Genomic DNA, 21,427 nt, shown 5'->3' with positions numbered 1-21,427 from the left:
AGCCGAGGCTCAAAGCTTTCACTTGAACTTGCTTTGTCTAGATAAGACTCTGAGATACCACAATACCTGACCTTTCAGTCCTATCAACCAGGTCAGGCAGAATTAGTTAGGGAGATCATCATCTTCTTTCCGTCGGTTCCATGTGTATCTTCAATAAGTAGGATGGATTGGGTATCCTCTTCATCTAAGCTTGCTTGCGTACAAAGATGCCATAGTTATACGGTTGTAGAGAAAGACAAGAGAGATCGCCACCCAAACCTCACGACAACAATAACAACCAAAGTCTCCATATCGGGAACTGGTAGCCGAACGTTGAAGAAACGGTGAGCCTAAAAGAGACTTTAAAAAAATCCACACACACCCCTCAACTCCTGGAAGAAAAGATGCCAGGAAGGTAGGTGATGAAGAAACTAAAGAGACGGAAAAAGACAAATAGCCGCGCAAAAAAAGACAATGATGAGCTGCGCCCAACAAGAGGAAGCAAACGAAACAGAAACGAATAAGATTGTTCACAATCCACGCAAACTTCCGTCACATCGTTACTTTTCCCTTGCCTGCCTGCCAGTCTGAACCAACCCCCGTCCATCCATCCATCCCAAGAACCAGTCCGATCCCCGGCAAAGAAGGGAAAGAGAAACCAACCGACGGGGCCCCTCTTCCGCCTGTCATCATCACCCGTCATATTCGTATATTGTTGCCCCCCTCTTACCCGTCCGTCCATCCCCGCCCGGTTCGTCAAAGTATCATTAAAGTTGTCGTTTGGACGTTCCGAATCAAGCTCATGGTGCCGATGCTCAAAAACGTTCTGAATCAAGCTTGTGGTGCCGATGCTCGAAAGAAGACAAAAAAAAAAAAGGAGAAGAGAGGCGAAGATGAAAACTTTGCGCAACACCGACCATGAAGGTTTACGTCTCTTGTCCTACTCTTCTGTAAAAAGATCGAGAAAAGATCCGAGCGCGACCTGAAAGGGACTGCAGCCTTTGCTGATCCCGTCGAAATCTTTAATCTTTCAATCTTAACCTCCAACTCTCCCGTCGGCTGCAAATTCGCTACCGGCTATCGGGTGGAGGGCTTGATTCGGTCCGGTCAGCTGGTCAACTGGGTATCACACCGTGCGATACGTCCTGCCGAAGCTCGCAAAAGACGGTAATCTCGGTGAACCGGCTTCTACTGCGACTTCTTGCCGGCCGCCTGGGCGCTGCCGTTGCTCTCCTTGCCCTCGACCCACGGGTGCTTGATGGTCAGGCACCAGATGTCGAGGTAGTCGCAAATGGTGACAATAACATCCACCACGAAGCTGCCGTAGACACCGACAGCCATGCCGAGCATGGAAAACATAAAGGCGACCTGGTAAACGCCGTCACCGAGGGCGCTGGGCCAGCCGAAGCCAAAGTTGCGCTGCAGGACGGGACCCAACGCGTCACCGACGCCAAAGGCGAGCGGCAGGCCGAGAACGTTCGAGTAGGGGAAATCAAGCTTGACGAGGTGGGCCGTGATCATCTGGCCGACAGAGTAGGCGTTTACGATGCCGGCGAACATGACGAACGGCACGAGATGGGCGTGCAGGATAGCCGGGTTGAGGAGCAGGTACGAGATGATGAGCACCCACATGCCGAAGAAGGGGAGGAGACCCAGCAGCGCGCCGCGGGATCGGTCGCCGCGTGCGCGGCGGGCCTGGATGACGTTCCGCGCCGACTCGATGGTGTTGAGGACGAGGACGAAGGAGCCCTGGACCATGTACCACTGCGTAAAGGACAGCTCGTAGAGGGCGGCGGGGACGCCCAGCTTCTCGGAGACGCCAAAGGTGCGGAGCATGGACTGCTGCCAGAAGGAGGCGCCGCCCATGTAGCCGGTCAGGGCGTAGACGCCCACGAGGATGAGGACGCCCTCGACGGGGCCATTGACGATGCCGAGGGTCAGGGTCTTTGTGTGGTACTCGTCCCAGGTCTGGACGTAGAAAGTGAGGAGGGCTGTGAAAGGATCATGTTAGGCTTTTGCTTTTGGCTTCACAGGACACAACCTAGACAGAATACGTACAAGAGAAGAGGACGGCGACCGTCATCCAGCCCTGGCCCATGTTTTGCGACGCGGCGAAGACGAGAACCTCGAGGGATGTGTTGAGCGCATCGACGCCGTGGTCAAAGAGCTCGCCGAGTGGTCCGGACTGGTGGGTTCGTCGACTATTTCACCAAAAATTCCACATTAGCTTCCATTTATCTTCTCGGGAAACCCCCAGACATGGGAAAAGAATCATGAAGGAGAAGAGGTACTCACGCCTGCGATCCGTCTACAGCATCGAACGTCTGGTACAGGAACAGGCCGACGGCCCACGAGTAGTACACCCAGCTAGGGCAGTCTTGGTCGAGCGTCGGGTTATACCAGAGCAGCGTCAGGACGTTTGCAATGACAAAGGTGAAGCCCGTCAGCGTGATGAGGTTCGGCGCCATGCTCATGGGGAACATCTTGATCACGACATTGGTGTAAAAGGGCTTCAGGATGTACTTTGACGTCAGTGAGTGGTCGACGGCAGAGTACTTGTACTCCTTGAGCGCCGGAAGGCGTTCCTGGCGAACGTAGACCATCTTGGGTGAGCGTTGCTTTCGGGAACTATCTCGAGAGTTTTGATCGACGGAGCTGGTGCTTTTTGACCTCTACGTGTGGTGTAGGTAGTTGGGGGGAAAGGTGTGCAAAGAGCCGCGGGGGTTTGTTTGCAGTCCTGCAGTTCCTTTTGTTGCCAGGAGGCTCTTTATTTTTTTTCCCTCGTCCTGTTGTCTGGCGGATCGGACTCCACGCGGGTCCCGGGGAAGACAATCTAGAGCGCCGTAGGACCACTAAATGGGTCCGAAAAGGTATCCGTATGTCGGTCCAGTTCTCAAGCGGTGACGATGGCTTCAAACCGGGGTTGGTCGAGGGCTCGGTTTTGGCGGGGTGGTGGACAAGGTTTGTGCGGTGAGCAGGGCGGAAGGGGGGAAAGCTTCAAAAGAGCATGTGGAGACTAGTGAAGTTGTAAAGACTTTGGTTCGCCAAGGTGATCTTCAGGGTTATCCCGAGACCAGCGACGAGATCTGTTTCAATAAGACCTGACGAGATTCAAGTTGCGTTGAGCAGTGCAGGTTGAGAAGCCCGAGAACTTGACATGTGGTAACAGCGGAAAGGTCGCGTGGCCGTCGTGTCGCGCCGAAAGGGCCAAGCTATTTTTTTTTCTTCACTAAGGTACCCTTCCTTGGACAGCTCAGCTTGAGCGCACACGCAGAGAACTCCGTCACCGAACGTCATTTCTGTCCTGGGCCTCGAGCTCTAGCACTTCTAAAATTCCAGCCTAGTCTTCTCTAGGATTAGCCCTCTTGGCCCGTGCCACACGTGTCAAGCCCCCCCAAAGTGTCAGTCGTCAAGCTCAATTTCAGCACCAACACCAGCTCCGATTGACGTCGATCAACTGACATGCGCCGCGAGGCTTGAGCTAATCCCGTTTGACAAACGTCTGGATGCTGACAAGGGTTGGGCGTCGAGCTGATAGTAAAATCTACCTTACCCATCTACAACTACCGGTATCCAAGGTAGCATCGCAGGCTTGCGCCGTGTATGATGGCTATATGGGTGGCCCTCTTACACACTCACTTCTCACTTCACACCTGAGTCTACTAGTACTTCGTGATGCTTTTTCATGTCTTCATTCTAGTATACGCAAGCCGCCAGTCCTTTTACGCGCACGCTGATGCGCTCCAACTCCTGCTCGACACCCCCAAAGCTACTATGGTGGCGGCTGCTCGGTCGAGTACCTTGGGCTATAATCAAAGTTCTCGTATCTTTGTGCTGCCGTACGTACGTCTTTGCTTGGAATATCCGACCATGTATCGATCCCACAAAACTCCCAACAACTGTCTTCCTTAAGCAACCGATGCAACAACAAGTGACGCTACGCCCTCCTCCTCGCTGCGAACCGTGATCTTGGTCGTCACACCAGACTTGGACGAGTATGCCATCCGGATGTTGGCCACCACTCTGCCGCCGCCAACAGTCTTTCCGAGCAACTTGAGCGTATGTGTCGTTTGGTTGACGGGCACATCTGTACCCTCCAGGGGTTGCAGCGACAACACCTTTGCCAGTTCTTCTGTTGCCTCTGTGTTTCATGGTTAGCTCTACTCACGACAGATTCACCTAATAAGTACTTACCTGCTATGCTCTTCATGCTGCTGAGCTGCAAAGTCTCCTCGGCCTCTTCGCCGGCCGCACCCACCTGCTCCCAGATGTGGTTGAAGTTGCTGGCGAATGTCGGAATGACATAGTCGCTGCCTGACAGGTCGAACTCAGCCACCTCGTACTCGTCGTCGTAGCCAGTGTCCTCTGGCTCGTTCGTTGTGGGGTCAATCTCTTTGCTCGTGAACTTGAGCACGTTGGAGATGCTGCTAACGGGCATGGAACCCTCGCCGTTGACCTTCTTGAAGGCCACGTACAGCTTGCCCGGCTCATTTGTGGGAAGCTTGTCAGCCTGGATAATGAAAACCTCCTCAAGCTCCTCCTCTTCGGAAGGCGTCGCCACGATGGACACATTTTCAAGAACGGTCGCATCCAGCGTGTTCTTAACTTCGTACTGGAACACGATGTGCTCCTTGAAAATGTGCTTGACGACGGTAACGACGTACTCCATCTCTGACTCGGTGAGCTCGACAACAGGCGACGACTTGAGCACGCTGCCAAACTCCTTCATCTCGGGGATCTGCATCAGCTCCTGGGCGTAACGCTGAGAAACCGCAGTTGCTGATGCAGCAGCCTCCGCGCCACCTGCAGCAGCCTTTGTAGGGCCAACCTTGGGAGGCTTGAGAGACGGGGCAGTCGCCGTGAGCTTCTTCGTCCGGTCCTCCGCGTCTGCCTGCTCGCGGGTAACGACAGGAATCTGAGAGATGTCGAAGGGACTGTCAAATGCGGACTTGTCCTCTGATGTGACGTACATGACGAGCTGGTGCTCAAAGTACGGCAGAGAGAACATGCTGTCTGTAAAGGGGTTACTAAGGAAGTTTACACAATCACCCGCATCAAACGTACCATTCTTGACAAACTTCTCAGAGATCTCGTCCTCCTGGTGCATGAGTCTGAGGTTGAGCGCTGCACGATCTCTGACTTCATCGTCCACATCATCCAAACATCTTGTAAGGAGAACCTCAACACTGCGCTTGACTTCGGGATCCTTCTGGCCGACACCGAACTTGGCAAGAGCAGTAACAGCGGCGGCACGCACAATGGCGTTCTCCAGAACCACTCTGTTGTAAATGTAGCGGATGTACTTCGTGGGCTGAGAGGTCTTGGGTCCTTCGAGACCGAGAAGGTGAAGGATTCTAACCGCCAGCTTGGTGAACTCGCAGTCCTCAATGAACTCGCAGAGGTGGGCAAGCGCATCCTCCTTGGATTCCGGCACAAACTTGATCAAATCGAACATGCTCTCGACAACGGCGCGCTTGAACTCGTAACCACCCTCGTCGCGGAGAATGCCACTCAAGAAAGCAAGCATACCGGCCTGCTTGCTGGGGAACTTCAAGCAGAGCGTGCGGATAGCCTCGACAATGGTAATCTTGAACTCGTCCGTGATCTCAGACATGAAACCAGAAATTTGCTTCATCAAGCGATCAACGCTAGCCTCGTTGCCGGTCTTGAGCAAAGTGGTAATGGCAAAGGTGGCGATGGATCGGTTGCTGTTGGAGATCAGGAGCTCGATGTCGGGGTTGCAGACGTTGACGGCGTTGGGCTTGAAGGAAGCGAAGTTGTGGAGGATTCGGAGAGCGGCGAACTTTGTGACGGCACGGGGGGAGGTGAGGAAAAGCTGGAGAACGTGGACGGCCTGGGAGACCTCGGCGTCGGTGACATCTCGCATATCGCAGATAGCCTTGGCGGCCTCGAAGTTGACCATCTCACTCTTGTGGCGCAACCAGCCATCCAGCAGCTGCATCATGGGCTTTCTGAGCGACGGGTCCTCCTCGGCCAACTGGGCAGCCAGACGGACGAGCATGACGATCGCCGCAGAGCTCTTGACAGCACCAGCGGCACCGAACTGCTGCACCATCTTGACGAGCGCCATGCGGTCGTGCATGCGCATCGAGTATAGCAGACCAATGGCGTGGTACTGGGGCATGGTGGAGTTGTTGGCGGGCAATTGGCCGCTCGATGAGGAGAAGCCCAGGGAGAAGCCGCTTGAGGACTTGGTGGAGGCCGCAGCTTCCTGCGTCTCGCTCTGCCAGCGGCGGACGACATCCTTGGCGATCGGGAGAAGGTGGTAGGAGGAAATGAGAGCCGCGGAAGATACAGAGGGGTTCTTGTCGACGATTGCCGTCTTCATCACACGCTCAATGGACTGAACTGTGGTCGCCTGGAAGCTAATTAGCAGACTGCCCTCTCCCTTCCATATAGCTCACAGCTTCGGCGTACATCGATAATGCGGCACAGGGCCCTGATGGCGTTGGGTCGGAAGATGGCATCGGTGCTGCCTCCTGTATCCTTCATGATGGTGCTGGTGACCATAATAATATCTTCGGCCGAGTGAGCCAGCTCCTTGATGACAAGGTGGACCATCTGTCGCAAGCTGGCATCTTTATTCTGGAACAGCTTCGAGATGCCGAAGAAAAGGGTCGTCGCTTCGTTCGTGGGGAACTTCTCGCCCGTATAGAGCAGAAGAGCAATCTTGGTAAGGAGGATTCGACATCTTCGCGGCTGGATTGGGGAGCTGTTGAATAGTCGTGCTGTTCACTCCCGTTTAGCCAGCTTGCTCGCCCAATGCTCGAAAGGGTTCCAGAGGGATGCAGAGGATCGAGTGCAATTTCGTCAAAAACTCACCTTCTTGGAAAACCTGGGTCCTATCCACCTTCACCAGGCCCAAGTCCGCATCTTCGTCTTTCTTGCCGTAGCTCATGATGGGCAGCGGTTTTTGGCGAACTGCTTGAGGTCGGCGTCGGTGACTTCGAATGGGACAGTTGGCTGCTCCTGACGGCTGGTGGGTAGCGTTGCGAACATGGGTGTGGGGTCCCTGCACGTGACATGGAGCCACACTTCACTTTCACGTCGCGTCTATCTTATCTGGCTTCAAGGGTACCCAGCTCATTGGGACAACTCTCCCTGCCTACTATGTACTATGTAGTTATACAGTCGAACTACACATGATTCGTTGTCAAGACTAAGTCATATCTCCAGACTTCACATAACTCCAATGTTCCAAAACATTCAATGTCATTACCTTGGCATGTGGGAGCAATCTGATGATGCCTAAATTTTTTGATTGCCTATCTGAGAGTAATAAAGTGGAAAAGACTGATGACCGCCTTTGGTGTCCTGTGTAACCGCCAGAATTCAATCAAACGCCCCTTGAACAGCTTGCTTCGTGCCCCCTCTAAGCTATCTTTTGGGGGTACTGCTGCTCTATTAAATATCGTCCCAATCCCAATATCTTTCCCCAGGTAATCCACACAATGGGGCCCAAACCAGGTCCCCATCCAAGTGACGGTGCTAACGATGCAGAAGATGATTGACGAAAACCTCCACGAAATCTACTCATCGCCGTCTATTCACTGTTCGGAGACCCTGAGCAGACGTGTCAACCATGCGTGGGTCTGGGTCTTCCCACTGATGGAATTGAGGGTGATCGTGAGCTCCCTCCTGGTGGTTCACCAGGGCAGAATAGGCCATAGTGAGAAAGGGTTCTGTCGCCTCCGAGGCCGACATGTTGTTCAGCTGAGCGACCTTGATGGGCGGGTATTCAATCTTCTCAGCCTTGGCCTTGGGCCGTCGGTCACCGATGACACCGACCTGGCGCTTGAAGTCACGGAATTCCTTTTCCTGGATGACAGCCATCATTGATTTGCCAAGCGCGCCTGTGCCCGCATGAAATAGCTGGCTGATTCTCTCGTTGCGTTTCTGGAGCGCATCATCCGTAATGGTCCACGTACCCTCCGTCCAGGGAGGCCGAGCGGTCTTGGGATAGTCGGCTTGCCAGTCATCGCCAGAGACTACAGGCATGGCGGATGCAGCCTGAGCACGGCTCGTGGCTTCGTTCATGTTCTGTCCAAGCTTGATAAACTCTAGAACCTTCTCCATCTGTTGATCAGATACTTTTCGCGCCTCGTCGACGACGTCCTGGAAGCAGTCGTCTGTGTCGGGTGTAGAGCCGCAGAGAAGGGATTCGAGTGGGCTTTTAAGATGAACGGGTGTCTCTGCGCCCCGGGACCTCATGGCTTCGAGTATCATGTGCTTTTTCGGACCCAAAGTCGTTTGACCCGCCAAGGCTCCGTCGAGCGAAATGTCTTTGGGGCCATTGTTGAGGGCCTTGATCGTGGTTTCGAACGTTGATGTCCGATACTGTCGATGACCCGGGGGGCCTGCAGTCAGGGGACGAGGAGCGCCTGGGCCAGTTGCAAGAGTAGACTTGTATGCTGCCTGTTGGGGATCACTCTGAATAGTGGCTGCCGGGAAAAGACCAGGGGGCGGTCCTGTGCAGTTGATGCGCCGGGAGTTGTCAGGGTCATGACTTGATCTATCAGCTTTCATCTTCAGAATGTCGTTCGGATCCGTCTTGGCAGAATGGAATAGAGCAGGAGAAAGTGAGCCGTCGTTTCTCGCATCGAAACCATCAAAGGTCTGGGCTCCGTAAGACGGAGTGGCTGTGCGGCTGATGTTGCCAGCAGATGGAGCCGGCGCTGCACCCGGCCGAGCACGAAGAAGGGCCCTCTGAGCTCTCTTCTGGTTCGGGTTGGGGTATGATGCCAAGTTGTGGAGAGACTTGACAGTCAGGCCTCGAAGAGGATTCTCGCCAGAGCTCTCATCGTCTTCATCGTCGGTCGAGTTGGCATCGACATGCTTCTTCACGACAGATGTGGGCATGGCACCAGCAGCCGGTGAAGCTTGATTGCTATCCATGCTGTAAGATGGCATGAGAGAGGAAGACGAAATGCTTCGGACGTCCAATTCATTCGGAGACTCAATGCTGTAGTCGGTGAGAGGGCTGACGGCGCGGTCGTAGTTCTGCTGAAGAGGCGAGTACTTGGGAATCTGAGGTGGGCGAGGACTGGTGGGTGTAGTGACGAGATTCTGGGATTTGAGAGGCAAGCCGGCAAGAACTGACTTGGGAAAGAGAGACAGCTCAGAAGCAGCGGCTCCCTGGGCAGGCCACTTGAGAGTGCGGCCGCGACGAACGGGAGGCTGGAGCTGCTGGGTGGTACTGGGGTTGTAGATGGTACCGGCAGTCGTGTAGGTTTGTCTAGGAACATCCTGCTGGAAGGTGCTGACAGATTGCTGGGTATAGGTCGTAGTGCCCGCCGCCGCCGACGAGGAAGAAGATAGATGATCCATGTTGAGATTCAGAGGCATCGCCAATACTTGGAAGCATCCAACAAAATTCGGAGACCCTGATATGGATAAGCGTTGGCCAAAGATGGATTTCTTTTGTGTTGATCCAGTTCGGGGAGTATTTCTCAGACGGTGAGCATCCAAAGGACTGCTGTGCTGCTGCTGTTGCTGTTGCCGTGGCAGATGAAGGAACGACTGATGATGAGACTGAGGAAGGAATCAAGAAAAGAATGGTGCCAACTGCTTTGGATGTAAAAGCTTCAGGTCATCTCATCTGGAAGTAGAGATGGGAGGTGAAGCTGTCACGAAGCGGCTGTTGACGAAAAATTGCAAGTTGAGGAGGGGTGATGGATGGGTTGGAAAAATAGATGGAGGGAAGACGAAAGGAAGAGGAGTTGTTGAAGTCAAGGGGAGGGGCCGAGGGCTGACGTTTTGCAAGGCAGGGTATCAATGGGCGTAGAGAGGACGGAAGGTGAGGTCGCGGTCTGAAGGTCGGATGGAAGGCGCGCTGGCGCGCTCGTAGGTGGGTTTCCAGCCAGGGAAGGAACGAGGTGTGAGGTGGGTGGAGGGTGCAGGCAGCCTTGCAGGTGAGTTGAAGGTGAAGTAGGAAGGCAGGAGCCTCGTCGAGGCAGCCCAACCCAAGGCGGCCTTGCTCCTTCCACCTTAAGCAAAAAAACATGCGCAGATGGCCAGATAAGACAAAGATGGTAGAGGGGACCGGGAAGCGAGGCAGGAGTCGAGTAAGAATCTTCAGATCAGTGCCTGCATCTCAGCCTTGCTCTCGTCGGTCTCTTGCGGTAGAGCAACGCAGAAATTTCAACGCCCAAGAAGACAATACCAGCAAGGTTGCAAGGCAGCCCGGTGGGAATGCCAAAGTTCTAAACGCCAACGCTCTGCGCAGTCGATGCGGAATACCTCGAGAATGAAAGCATACCGCTGCCTAGTAAGAAGCCTGTATGCGAGCCCGTAGTATATCTGTCATCCTCTGTAACAGTTCTGTCGAAACCCCTTTCCCGAAGCCACTCAGTCTGATTTTGAAGTTGCTAGAACCATTCGGAACGACAAGATTCTCCTCGAGGGCAGGAAGAACGACCGGCGGAGAGTCAAACACCCACAAGTGATATCGACACAATTCCCCTTCAGTGGCCGTCGTTCTGTTGGATGGGTGTTCGGGACTATCGCATGGGATTGTGGCAAAGCAGACAATATAATGGCTATGCTTCTCGAGGTTCATTCTGTCGAGGAGGTGCTTGGGAGAACGCACAATACCAGTGGCGTACATGTTGTCGTCGGATCTCGGAATACGGGATAAAGACGGATCAAAGATCAGAGTGAATGGGAATGTTCCGACGAAAGAGCGGTTGGGACGAAAAGTTATCTGATTCAAGGCCAGCTTTGATTCATCTACAATCCAAGGTAAGCAAGCGAGCTCCTCGTCTTATATCTGATGAACCTTTGCAGTAGGTTGGCCTAAGGTAGATGTCCTCGACCCCTCCCCACCTGATGGCTCGAAGCCTGTGACCAGTCACCCAGAAAAAACAAACTCACGCTCCTGATTTCCTCACCGGAAAACTCAGCATATCAAAATCCACCTTCTCCGTCCACCATCGCCAACGGCTAAAACAGCTGGCGCCCTACAATAGTTCAACGCTCCAACGAAACACACAAAAGGTCCGCATACGCAAGAGCCACATAACCACAACGATCAAAGGTTCTTAGGCGTAGACATGTCGGGTTACACGATCCCCGAGCGCCCCCTTTCCCCTCCACCACACCTTTCCTTCGTTCCCCGGCCCAATGAACAAGCAGGATTGTCTCTCACCATTCCCCTTGCGAGCAGAACAGAGAAAAAGCCTCTACTCTCTCTTGAGTATGGACGACCATCAACCAATTATCCCGACAAGTACGCCACAGGACACCCACGCCAGGCCAGCGAAATGTCAAAAGACCAGAGACCTCAAAGCGCTGAATCAGAAGGGCCTCTCAAGTCAGAGTTCGCTGCATTTGGCTATTGCTCCCCTTAGCTGCCGTGCTCGACCGGCCAATCTCACGGAAGGTCTTCCATGTCCGGCTCAGGAGTCGAGAAATAAGGTTGGTGGTGGCTTGCTTCCTCTTCCCCAGAGGTTCTCGTGTCACTGATTTAGGGCTTCAACCTTACCCCCCTGACAGGTGGTAGGTTACCTCAGGCCGTACCTTGACATCTGGGGCAACCCATCTCCAAGCTTGGACTCGCCCACATCTCGCTTCCTGCGTCACGAGACTAAACCCAAGCAAGCAGAATCGAAGCCATCCAGCAAAGTGCCCGAAGGGTAGATAGCAAGGAGGCGTTCGTCCGCCCCGCCTCCCCGCCTCCCCGCGCCCCCCCCCCCCCCTTCTGTCGTACCGTACCGTTTGACCAAAGAGGTAAGAAGGACTCAAAACAATGTCGGGCCGTAGACAGCCATCCAAGCTGGAAGGCTGTTTCAGCCTAGAACATCTTCGATCTCTGGGGCGCTTCTTACGTATTCAACTCCCATTCCCCCAGCCTAAACTCTATCGTAGCCGCCTTCGTCCGTAAGATGGCCTGATGTTGCAGATCTCGAGGGGACACCTGGCAGCCCTATCCGCTGTTAGCCCGCATGACAAAGTCCATTGTTGGTCCGGGCTAGACACTAAACTGAGTCGGTCCGTACGTCGCTCGTTGCCTTGATCAGCAAAGAACTGCCAAGACTTTACCAGGTGAAGAAGGTAGCTGAATGTCAGCTCGTCCAAGACGTTTCGGATGATTAGGCCGATTGTACGCTCAGGTCCGAGAGCCTCCAACTACCATGGCGCATCTTCGTAACTGCAATTCGTGTTAGTGACAGGATGAGTAGCCGCAAACCGTTGATGAGAGCACATGCAAGTATAGGTCACTGTATATGGCATAGCGCCAACGAAGTAGTGTAATCTCTCGTATTCTCTCTGCCATCACCCTTCACTATGATACCAAGGTCTCGCACGCATTCTCAGCGAACAACGTATGTCAGGCACCAACCGCGGCGAGACCCAGCTTTCCTCGATTCCTAGCTTCCTCGTCACATGCAAGATAGCTGAAGGGCGGGCTCAAAGAGCCAAGCCGACGATCCTGAAACCATTTGTTTTTAATCATATCCACACACGCCACCATGAAACCGCTCATCAAGAAAAAAGGTCGTAATCAACCGCGACCAGATAGCCTACACATGCTTCAACAGTATTCTATCATATCCCACATGCTTTGTTCCAGGATCGTTGAGCTTGAGAAATCAGACATGATCCAAAGAGTTGGCTGCCCTAGTAGGCAACAGTGTCAGGGAGCCTTGGGATGCAACTCTGAATCATCTAAAAGAGAAGAAAGGCCAAAGTGGCCCGTGTTTGTAGTAAACGACTCAGGAAAAGGTTTGGTGAATGTTGGAGTCGAAACTAATTTTCATCCACGCTGCTTCGATGCAATGAAGCATTTGAAAGAAGAGAATGCCCGTTTTGAAGAAATCCACGAGTCCGGTGTATGTACTGGGCGGACGAGAACTGAATATTGCTTGGGGTATCGGCTGAAGGACATGACTGTAAAGACATCATGAGCCTGTGCTGAGACTCGAAAATTGCGACTCGTGTTGTTCAAGGAAGGTTGAGAAATGAAATGCCAGGCATCCCACTATTGGTGTATATACTTGGCGAGTTGACTCGACTGACGAGAAAGAACCAATTACGGTCGAGTGAAAAGGGAAGGGATTGTAATTAGAGGCCTTGCGGATACGCACTGCCGGGTATCATGCCGGTGCCTCCTGCTCGGGATGGGGGGCCGAGGCGACTGCCTGGAAGCTCAAAGTCGGGGTTGTTGTTCAAGAGCATGTCTTGCCTTCGCTGTTGGACGGGTCGTCGGGGTGGCATCGGCTGACCATACCCTGGCATTGGCGGCGCAGGATTCCACCTCGGGTTTACCCCTCTCTGGGATATTGAGGTGAAGTTGGACAGATCAGACTCTGCGCCAGGACTACGTGCACCGGCATCCGCATGAGCGTCATCATACATATTGGGCGCGGGTAGAGGTACCTGAAGGCCAGGCGGGGGACCTGCTCTTTGAGCCGGTGCCGGTGCTGGCGCGTCCGCGAAGCGCGGATCGACATCTTCGTAATAATCGCTGGCTGCTGGCGCAGGCGAGCTTCGGTTGAGCATCTCAGCAGAGCGTTGCTGTTGCAGCGGAGACGCCGTGCGTGATGAGGCCTGGTTCTGGTTCCAAGCCTGACGAGGTGGGACATAGGCACTAAAGATTCAAAATCAGCAAAGCTCTCTTTTTGTTTCAAAGATTCGAAGGACTTACTCGTCTTGGCTGTACCTGCTCGCCTCGCTCATGTACGTGTCGTGCCTCTGAGGGTGAGACCTGTTTCCGCCGTTTTGCTGCTGCTGGAGCCCGACCATACCGGCAATGTCAGCGTCACTGTCACGGAACTGACCGAAACCGGCAGGTGGATGCGCAGGGCTTCCTGTAGCGGCGTCCATCTCAACCGCTTGGCCAACCATTGGCTGTCCGTCGTGGCCAGGGAGAGGCGGGGGTGATTCAGCTCTCGGTAAGCTCTGACGCTGAGGGTTGTAGGCTTCATAGCCCTGCTCTTGTTGAGGGATAGATGGGAGAGAAGGGTTTGTAAGGTTGTTCGAACTGGTGTATCCCGGGGCCATATCCATGGAACGACGTCCGTAGGGGCCGCCAGGAGGAGGACCACCGTAGCCGTTGGCTGGGCTTGGACGACGGTCGTACGGTCCAGGACCTCCGGGACCACCAGGTCCGGGTTGATAGCCTGGCGGAGGTGGTCGGCCCCCTCTCATACCGTTTGGTCCAAAGCCGCCGCGAGGGGGTGGCGGGCCATATCCGCCCCGACCACCAGGTGGAGGGCCACCATAACCTCCTCGTCCGGGAGGACCTCCATAGCCACCTCTTCCTGGAGGCGGAGGGCCGTAGCCACCATATCCGCCTCTGCCACCGTAGCCACCACCGCGCCCTCTGAATCCTCCAGGAGGCATACCGCCCCTACCTCTCATGCGCTCCTGCGAGGGACCTCTTCTTGGGCCGAATCCATCTTGAGGCGGCAGCGGGTTTCCGTAAGGATCTCTCTGAATCGGTGGGACAGAACCAGATCGTGAAGGAGGAGCATCGCTAGCAGTCATGACGCCTTGAGAGCCATTGACGGGACTTCTTGCTGTGAGAGGGATACGTTCATCGCTGACCTGGTCATTGTTCTTCTGAGATTCGAATGAGGCAAAGGTTGGCATCTTATCAATGCCGTTTCCTCCGCTGACAACGGGAACAGTAGGCTGGGAGGCGACCGACGCAGCAGTCTTTACCTGAGCCTCGCGATTGTAGTAATTCTCTCCGCTCATCTCAGCGTTCTCGGCGATTCTCTTCTTCCTGGCCTTTCTGCTGACCAACATGCGGCGCATAGCACACGAGACCAGACCGCTCATTCCGACAAGAATGGTGGCAGCAAGGACGATGTATGAGCCCCATGCCATGTGAGGGACGAAGAGGAGAACATCAACGAGGAAAGCCAATAGACAGATGAGGAAGTCGATGAAAGAGAAGATGAAGAGGGCGAGAAGGTATCTCGCAGAATGAGAGGGCGAGTGAAGGTGAGCGACGGCAGCCATGATGAACATGATGAGAGTCGCGAGGGCAGCGACAGGATGTACAATCAAGATGGCTGACAGAGTGTTTCGGGCAGAGTCTGGGAGGTCAAAAGCCCCCTTGCTGTCCGCGGCTCCAAAAACTCGTGCTATAGAGAGTGTCAGCCACAGTCCCCCGTTTCGGTAGTCAGCAGTGTACCACGTTGAATTACTTACTCGTGTCATAACCAATCTCAGGGCCTTCGCAAGTGCCGTCTGCCTTGCAGACGCCAAAGACTCCAAAGTTGGCTCCCTTGAAACTACCCAGCGGAATAGCCTTAATAATCGGGGTCGATAGGGTAGACAGCAGAAGCAAGGCGAAGGCCGCAAAGAGCAGCACCGACATGGGGGTTGCCGGTCGCAACATGATGGCGGTTTGTCGTCGAAGAAACCTGCTTCCAAAGAGTGGTACGGTGAGCCGGCGTCGTCAAGACGCGGCAAGTTGAAGGGTGGGTTGCGCCTGAGAGATTCGGGTGTCGTCGTCGAGAAGTTGTTCAGGGTCGGCTAGTGTAAGAAGAAGTCGTTGCGCGGCATCGTCTACTGGTTGGCAAAAGTCGTGGTCGAAAATAGTGACATGAATGAGAGTAACGAAGTGCCGACGAGAGCCGTATGGCAATAGATTCCTTTCTCTTTCTTTCCTGCTAAGCCTCTTGCTCGATTGTCCCCCAAGTCTGCTCAGTCGGTATCCTAACGGGTGCTGCTGGTATTGGCGCTGAAACAATGTCGCTAGGAGACAGGATTTCGGTCGACGAGTTTAAATCAAATCGATTCGGACGAGGTCGGAGAGAGTCGTTGAAGTTCTGTCGTGTCCGAAATGCAGGGCTGCATCCAGGGGAATTGAGTTGAGGTTGTGCGAAGTGAATAGGATCGAGTTCCTCCTGTTCGACCTGGAGAAGGGAAGAGGGAGAAAGAGACAAAGGTACGCACGATCTGGGGAGGAAGACGATGTGGGCGGGTGAGTGGGAGAGTGGGCGACTTGTGTGGAGGGAGCGAAGATGGAAAAGTGGGGTCTTGACCGTGGGTGCAGCAGGAGTGGGCAGTTTTGGGCCACACGGCAGGGGAGCCAAGGGGATTTGGGAACAGGGGGGTGCAGTCAAGTGTGGCAGAGGGGGGTGCAACGAGAGAAAGGAGATGGGAGGCAGGAAAGACGTTTACCACCACCACCACCACTACGGATACCATGAGTGCCACTGGTTCTGGAAGAGTGAGGTTCCTAAGATAGATAGCCCAGGTTTTGGTGCAGGATTCCAGTGTGATAGCGGGAGGCGTTGGACAGGTTGCGTAGCTGGATGTGGCTGGGGCAGTGGCCAAGCTGCACTCGACATGCCTATTTATCCAATTACCTCGATTTAGAACTGCAACCAGCCAGCTTCATTTGCATGGCCTGCTTTGCGAGGCTGATGATTGACCATGAGTTCTTGTTTTGCAGGCAACACGTCCTGTGGTGCTTGTATCGATTGTGCCTTGAGGGCGAAATGTGTCCGTCGCCCGTGATGGTACCTATTATTTCTCTATCTCCACCCCCAGGGTGAAAGATGGGCTCATTCTGCCTTCCCTGGAGGGACGGATAAGATACGTACCGTTTACGAGTCCAGCGTGCAAGTAAAAGTGCACAGCCCACCTAAGGTAGGTAGCAAACAGCTTGCAGGCACCAAGCAGCACAGATTGGCAGAGAGTCGAGAGGCAGTTACGCCGCAAGCCGCACGACAGGGTCGGGTCGAGGGCGACGAGATTGGAGTGCGCGAGAAACGGAGACGGGCCTGCATCTCCATGCAGTCAGACACTGGGTTCACATCGTCTGCCACGAGAGCCTGGAACCCAGATGCCCCCAAGTGGGCTCTCTGCAGCGGGTGTCGTGCCCGCTAACTCGTTGGCTCGAATCAATATTCTTCCCCCCGCCGCCGAGATGCAGCGCAGGTTGGCCCCAATATCGATGGGGGGCAGGCACGAACAGGCCGGCCGTACTCCAAGAATCCAAATGGTTGGTACCTGAGCAATGTACCGTCCTTAGCGCAAGACCGGAGGTATTCTTTGTTCCTCAACGCGTGTCCAACTGTCCCCAGCAGCCACACCATTCCATCTCTCTCTCTTCCCAAGACATGCTACACCGACTGCGTGGCTTTCCCAAAAGGTCAATCTTCTCCGAGCTCGACAGGACAATGCCCTTGTTCTCGCGGAAGTCTGGTCCGGCCTCCATTTTGACCAGAGACATTGAATGCCATTAGGCTTCATCACAGAAAACCGTTATTCTGTCTTCTAAAGTAGCTCCGGCCAATAGGAGCCTCTTACGAATGATGTGAGTACGCTTCGTCTACGACTAAGGGACCTGATCACACATTCATTTACACGGCTGACAAGCCATCCATGGAAACACAAGTGTACCTTAATAACAAGCGGTATACAACGCAGACGGGACGAATACTTGCAAAAGAGCCAATAGATCCTTTGTCACCAAGCCAGGCACAAACGACTGCGGCTAAGCTTCCCTTCCATTAGTTTGACCCCAGGAAGCCGGGACCGAGTCCGCTACCATCAGCTCACAGATAGTAGCACCACAGGACCCGACTCGAATCTCTGACCAACGAGAAAAAAGTCGAGCGACGACCATGTCATCTCTAATTTCCCAAATTACGACCGATATCACCCCGACAAAGACGGAGAGTGGGAAAAAAAAACTCAATTCATCCCCGTCTAGTCAGGTCCCGGTCGATTCTAGGTCGGCCTATCTGCAATCGACTGCACGCAATCGCGTGCTTACCCGGCAGGCCCTACTTATCATTCCGGCATTCAAATCCGCGTGAGCTTTTCATGGGAAACCATTGATTGAAATATGGCAAGCCACGGACAGTTACGTTACGGAGTACGATGCACTGAGTGCTACTTTTCTGGACCCTGGATACCTGGAAGCTCAGGACTTCTCTCTACGGATAGTCTGACAGTGTCACTCACAACCTTGCCCAGATCAAGCAGGTCGAGATCGAGCGCTCGCGAGTCTATGGCCCCCTGGAATTCAACAAAGCTTAGCAGGATGAGTAGTGGAATGGCGATGGATGCACCGTGCCGGCAAGCCCTCATCATTCTCGTCCTCTGCAATCACCCCGCCGCTCAAAGATCCTAGTTGGGACAACCCCACCAATCATATCTTCTGATGATCCGAATTAGCCCTCTAGTGTTGTGCTTCCAAAATCCCAATCACTCTGTGAGCGATGCATCTCTCATGATCGTACGGAACCTCAAGGTCTTCATCATTGCAGGATTCGTGAGCTGACTCCCTATGCTGCTTTTGACTTGACTCCTGCAAACTTGCAAGCAGCTTCAGACTCCTCCGTGGTCAAACGGACGACGCAGAGGCATAGTATCGTGAATTAAGGCCCCCTTGTCGGGATGGAGCACCAGAAACTCTCTCGGTATCCTGGGCCCAGGGGTCCACGCAACGCCGTTGTCGGTCGCATCCCTACACTGCAATTACAAGCATCCACTCTGCCTTCGATAAGTTCCAAGCAACTATTGTAGCGACTTGAGAACCGTGGATCGCCCGCGTAGCAGATACATGCGACCACCGCTGTGCTCCACGTCAATCGGCGGTAAGCGTTCATTTTGCCATATTCCTCGTTGGTATGCACCGTTTCTTTGAGCCCTCCACGGATATATACTTCACCCATTGAACCGTCGGGTTCGCGAGGCATGAGGCCAAAGAGAAACAATAAGTTGTGGCACCCAGACTGCGTTGACCAACTTGGTTCCAGCAACAGGTACCTGTCGACATCAACGTCAAGAGATTCAGGCGTATCGGAAATGCGAGAAGCAGCCCCCGGTGCCCAAGACCACAGCGACGACGGCCATGCTCTGGATCGAAAGTCGAAACCAAACCGCTCCGCTGACCAAGACAAATAGCCCACCGCCGCAACGACGCATTGTCGGGCGCTAGCATCGCTACCCTGGGCTATTTCAGGCTGTCCAAGCTTTGGCCGTGCTTCCTCAGCCAGTATGGAAGAAGCTCCTCAGACACGGGAAGCATATCAGGTCGCCTCGAAGACGACCTTCGCCCAGAGTCTCTTCCATTTGTTCCACGGCGTCGTTGGCCGAAGTGCTTCGCGCGTGATGCCTACCGTGATGCCGGCGTTGTGGCTGTGGTATTCACTTCTTCAGATGAGGAGAATCTTGAGGCAACTGGCTGACAACAGGCGACTCTGTGACACGGGCGCTTCGCCGTCTCAGATTCTGAGGCAGGCACCAAGGTTGTTCGCCCTGCAACTCCTGCGGTCTTCCATGCCAAAACCCCCACAGTCCATTCTGCCGCCAGCTTTCAGTCAACCCGGAACGCAGCAGCCCATGCCGCCCGCCGTATAACCCGCCTGTTATGAGCGAGAAGCGAAGCCATCTTGATGAACTCTCAGTCTTGAGCGAGTCAAAATATGAACTGCTCTTTGATCGACGGCTTGTTCTGAGCCCCTTTGATCATGACGGAGCTTACCCCCTGGGCGATTCCGTTGTTAGACGCATAGTCATGTCGGCGCCATTGCTTCCCGTCTTCAACTCTCCAGGCCCCACGACGTGCCAGAACGACTCACATCGAATTCCTAGGTCGGATACATTAGCTACCACTGACACGCGGCGGTCCTGGTCTGACTATGTCTATGCAGAGACGCCACTCTGAAAGTTGGGGTTTTGTGGCCAAGCTTCTGCCGATTGCTACGTAGAGTCTTTAGACGATGCTTCATCCATCGTCCTCCTACCCTAAGACCCGGTCAAACCTTGCCAAGTTTAGCCCATTGGCTTTGTGCCATGGCCTACTCAATCATCTGTATAGCTCTTCGCCAAGGCCCTCAGCTCATGTTGGGGTATTCGGAGAATAAATTGCCCACGGTAAACAGACTGAGCTCTGCGTCCAATGTCGAGACATGTCTCGGTATGTAGGCACAGTAAGAGGCTCCTGCACGTCAGCCGAAGCGTCGCACCACGGTGGGTGAGGCCAGGTGGTCCATCGAAACCACGACCAAATTATCGAACCTCATTATTTTCCTGACTCAAATGTTTCCGTAGGCAACTTACAACCTTTGTATTGCCTAGAACGGCAGAAAACTGGAACTTCTCCGCTGACAATGGAATGGCGCCCATCCCATCAAAACGTTCTATGATTGCCTCTGGTCTTACTGAACCCACGCGGACCATGTCGATCTGATGGGTGTGCAAGGACACTTGGTTCATGCACCCATTCTTGCCAGACCCTTTAAGCTCAAACCAAGACGTCACGTCTATCGACCACTTGCGTCATGGTCAACCCGAGCGATGCTGCGTCTTCTATTCGCACGTCGGATCGGATCACAGTGCCCCTAGGTAGTAGTGTGCAACCTCGGTTTCTGCCACAACAAGCAAGCACCCTCCTCTCACCAGCAATGAGAACTTCAGACGATGGAGTGGCCGACATGCCTTACATCGAGGTGACCGAAACCCGCTGAGCCGCTGGTTGCGGGAACGGCCGCCGCCTAACTAACTGCATAAGGTGCTGGCCAACATTTTTCTCTTCTTGTGTGCTGCCTTCCCCCTTCGTCACGACGTTTGGCATGTGGTGTCTGCCAAAGGGTTCAAGTGGCTGAAGCTGCCGTCATTCAAGCTTTGCCCATGAAATCGGCCCACAACCTCGCTTTTGTTTCACTTAATCTCAGGCACCGGACGCCGTCGATCCCCAATGCTTCAGAACGCGGCACTTTGGATGGAGCCACGGCCTACCCTGTCAGTCAGCCGGCGGTAAAGGGGGCACTCTGGTTGTATGGCGTACCACGTCGTCAACCTTGAAATAGGCGCTGGCCAGTTATAGAGCTTTTCACTAGGAGGTGAAGGCATCGAGGGGCAGAAAGTGGTTGATGCGCAATGCTGCTGGAGGTCTCATTGGCCTTTGGGCTCGGGTCGGTGACTTTCGTGATCTAGACCACACGCTTCGGAAGAGGTTTATTCAGGCAATTGCATTGAACGTGTCAATTAGACAAACGATAAGATGCCTCTTCTTCTTCTTCTAGGTTTGGTGTCTATTCCTTCCCATTGAAAAGTGCATTCCAGCTCTGCAGAAAGATCCGGCAGGTCTCGGATATAAGACTTGAGAATAGAGGTAGAAGATACGGATTGGGACTATCTCACAGTATTGCATGTTACCGCTCGACTCTGGAGTGACTCGGCAAACTTATTCTCATTCCTCCGTCATACTCCCTGATTACCCAAGGCTGACCAGCAAGGAAATACGCGAGCTTACGCAGTACGTTGTTGCTGCTGTTGCTGCAGAACAGACTAAACTCAACGTGCTCGACTGTTGAGTAATTACGCCGGGTCAGGGTTCGTGAGACCTCTTGGGTTCGTCAAAAAAGGCAAAAGGCCTCGTGCCGCTGTTTGAATCTTGACCAGAAAATACAGGCATATCAGCCAAACCTTGGGATCAACCATGGGGACCGTT

At 53.9% G+C, this 21,427-nt stretch overlaps 5 protein-coding genes across 5 annotated transcripts; all 5 read right to left on the bottom strand.

Annotated features, from left to right (window-relative positions):
* Positions 1–72: 72 nt before the first annotated feature.
* On the bottom strand, positions 73–3,164 carry HER10_EVM0002348 (CDP-alcohol phosphatidyltransferase). The gene is made up of 3 exons (XM_035472063.1): positions 2,275–3,164; positions 2,038–2,180; positions 73–1,970 (listed from the first exon to the last, which is right to left on the bottom strand). Exons 1-3 carry the CDS (start codon positions 2,580–2,582, stop codon positions 1,168–1,170), a joined length of 1,254 nt encoding a protein of 417 aa, XP_035332269.1. The 5' UTR covers positions 2,583–3,164; the 3' UTR covers positions 73–1,167.
* Positions 3,165–3,575: 411 nt separating this feature from the next.
* On the bottom strand, positions 3,576–6,956 carry HER10_EVM0000140 (uncharacterized protein). Its single transcript, XM_035469935.1, has 5 exons — positions 6,823–6,956; positions 6,418–6,728; positions 5,044–6,358; positions 4,174–4,992; positions 3,576–4,120 (listed from the first exon to the last, which is right to left on the bottom strand). Exons 1-5 carry the CDS (start codon positions 6,896–6,898, stop codon positions 3,888–3,890), a joined length of 2,754 nt encoding a protein of 917 aa, XP_035332003.1. The 5' UTR covers positions 6,899–6,956; the 3' UTR covers positions 3,576–3,887.
* A 577-nt stretch (positions 6,957–7,533) lies between these two features.
* On the bottom strand, positions 7,534–10,142 carry HER10_EVM0010102 (uncharacterized protein; the record flags this gene model as incomplete). Its single annotated transcript, XM_035479572.1, has 1 exon — positions 7,534–10,142. The coding sequence occupies exon 1, from the start codon at positions 9,343–9,345 to the stop codon at positions 7,534–7,536; it is 1,812 nt and encodes a 603-aa protein (XP_035333198.1). The 5' UTR covers positions 9,346–10,142.
* A 122-nt stretch (positions 10,143–10,264) lies between these two features.
* On the bottom strand, positions 10,265–10,606 carry HER10_EVM0006471 (uncharacterized protein; the record flags this gene model as incomplete). Its single annotated transcript, XM_035476054.1, has 1 exon — positions 10,265–10,606. One exon carries the CDS (start codon positions 10,604–10,606, stop codon positions 10,265–10,267), a length of 342 nt encoding a protein of 113 aa, XP_035332767.1.
* A 1,647-nt stretch (positions 10,607–12,253) lies between these two features.
* On the bottom strand, positions 12,254–15,926 carry HER10_EVM0011459 (uncharacterized protein). Its single transcript, XM_035480892.1, has 3 exons — positions 15,160–15,926; positions 13,646–15,092; positions 12,254–13,588 (listed from the first exon to the last, which is right to left on the bottom strand). The coding sequence occupies exons 1-3, from the start codon at positions 15,347–15,349 to the stop codon at positions 13,063–13,065; spliced, it is 2,163 nt and encodes a 720-aa protein (XP_035333384.1). The 5' UTR covers positions 15,350–15,926; the 3' UTR covers positions 12,254–13,062.
* Between the last annotated feature and the right edge of the window lie 5,501 nt (positions 15,927–21,427).

The sequence above is a fragment of the Colletotrichum scovillei genome (assembly GCF_011075155.1).
Source record: "Colletotrichum scovillei strain TJNH1 chromosome Unknown Contig00006, whole genome shotgun sequence".
Taxonomy (NCBI): Eukaryota; Fungi; Ascomycota; class Sordariomycetes; order Glomerellales; family Glomerellaceae; genus Colletotrichum; species Colletotrichum scovillei.
This window is presented reverse-complemented; position numbering and strand designations above follow the sequence as displayed.

Bases quoted from the DNA above. Each gene is read 5' to 3' on its own strand.
- HER10_EVM0002348 (XM_035472063.1), bottom strand. From the start codon at position 2,582: ATGGTCTACGTTCGCCAGGAACGCCTTCCGGCGCTCAAGGAGTACAAG. The intron at 2,181-2,274 runs GTGAGTACCTCT...TTGGTGAAATAG, and splicing joins GCTGTAGACGGATCGCAGGC to TCGACGAACCCACCAGTCCG. The intron at 1,971-2,037 runs GTACGTATTCTG...ATCCTTTCACAG, and splicing joins GGTCGCCGTCCTCTTCTCTT to CCCTCCTCACTTTCTACGTC.
- HER10_EVM0000140 (XM_035469935.1), bottom strand. From the start codon at position 6,898: ATGAGCTACGGCAAGAAAGACGAAGATGCGGACTTGGGCCTGGTGAAG. The intron at 6,729-6,822 runs GTGAGTTTTTGA...GGGAGTGAACAG, and splicing joins GACCCAGGTTTTCCAAGAAG to CACGACTATTCAACAGCTCC. The intron at 4,993-5,043 runs GTACGTTTGATG...ACCCCTTTACAG, and splicing joins TGAGAAGTTTGTCAAGAATG to ACAGCATGTTCTCTCTGCCG.
- HER10_EVM0011459 (XM_035480892.1), bottom strand. From the start codon at position 15,349: ATGTTGCGACCGGCAACCCCCATGTCGGTGCTGCTCTTTGCGGCCTTC. The intron at 15,093-15,159 runs GTAAGTAATTCA...CACTCTCTATAG, and splicing joins TGAGATTGGTTATGACACGA to CACGAGTTTTTGGAGCCGCG. The intron at 13,589-13,645 runs GTAAGTCCTTCG...TTGAATCTTTAG, and splicing joins AGCAGGTACAGCCAAGACGA to TGCCTATGTCCCACCTCGTC.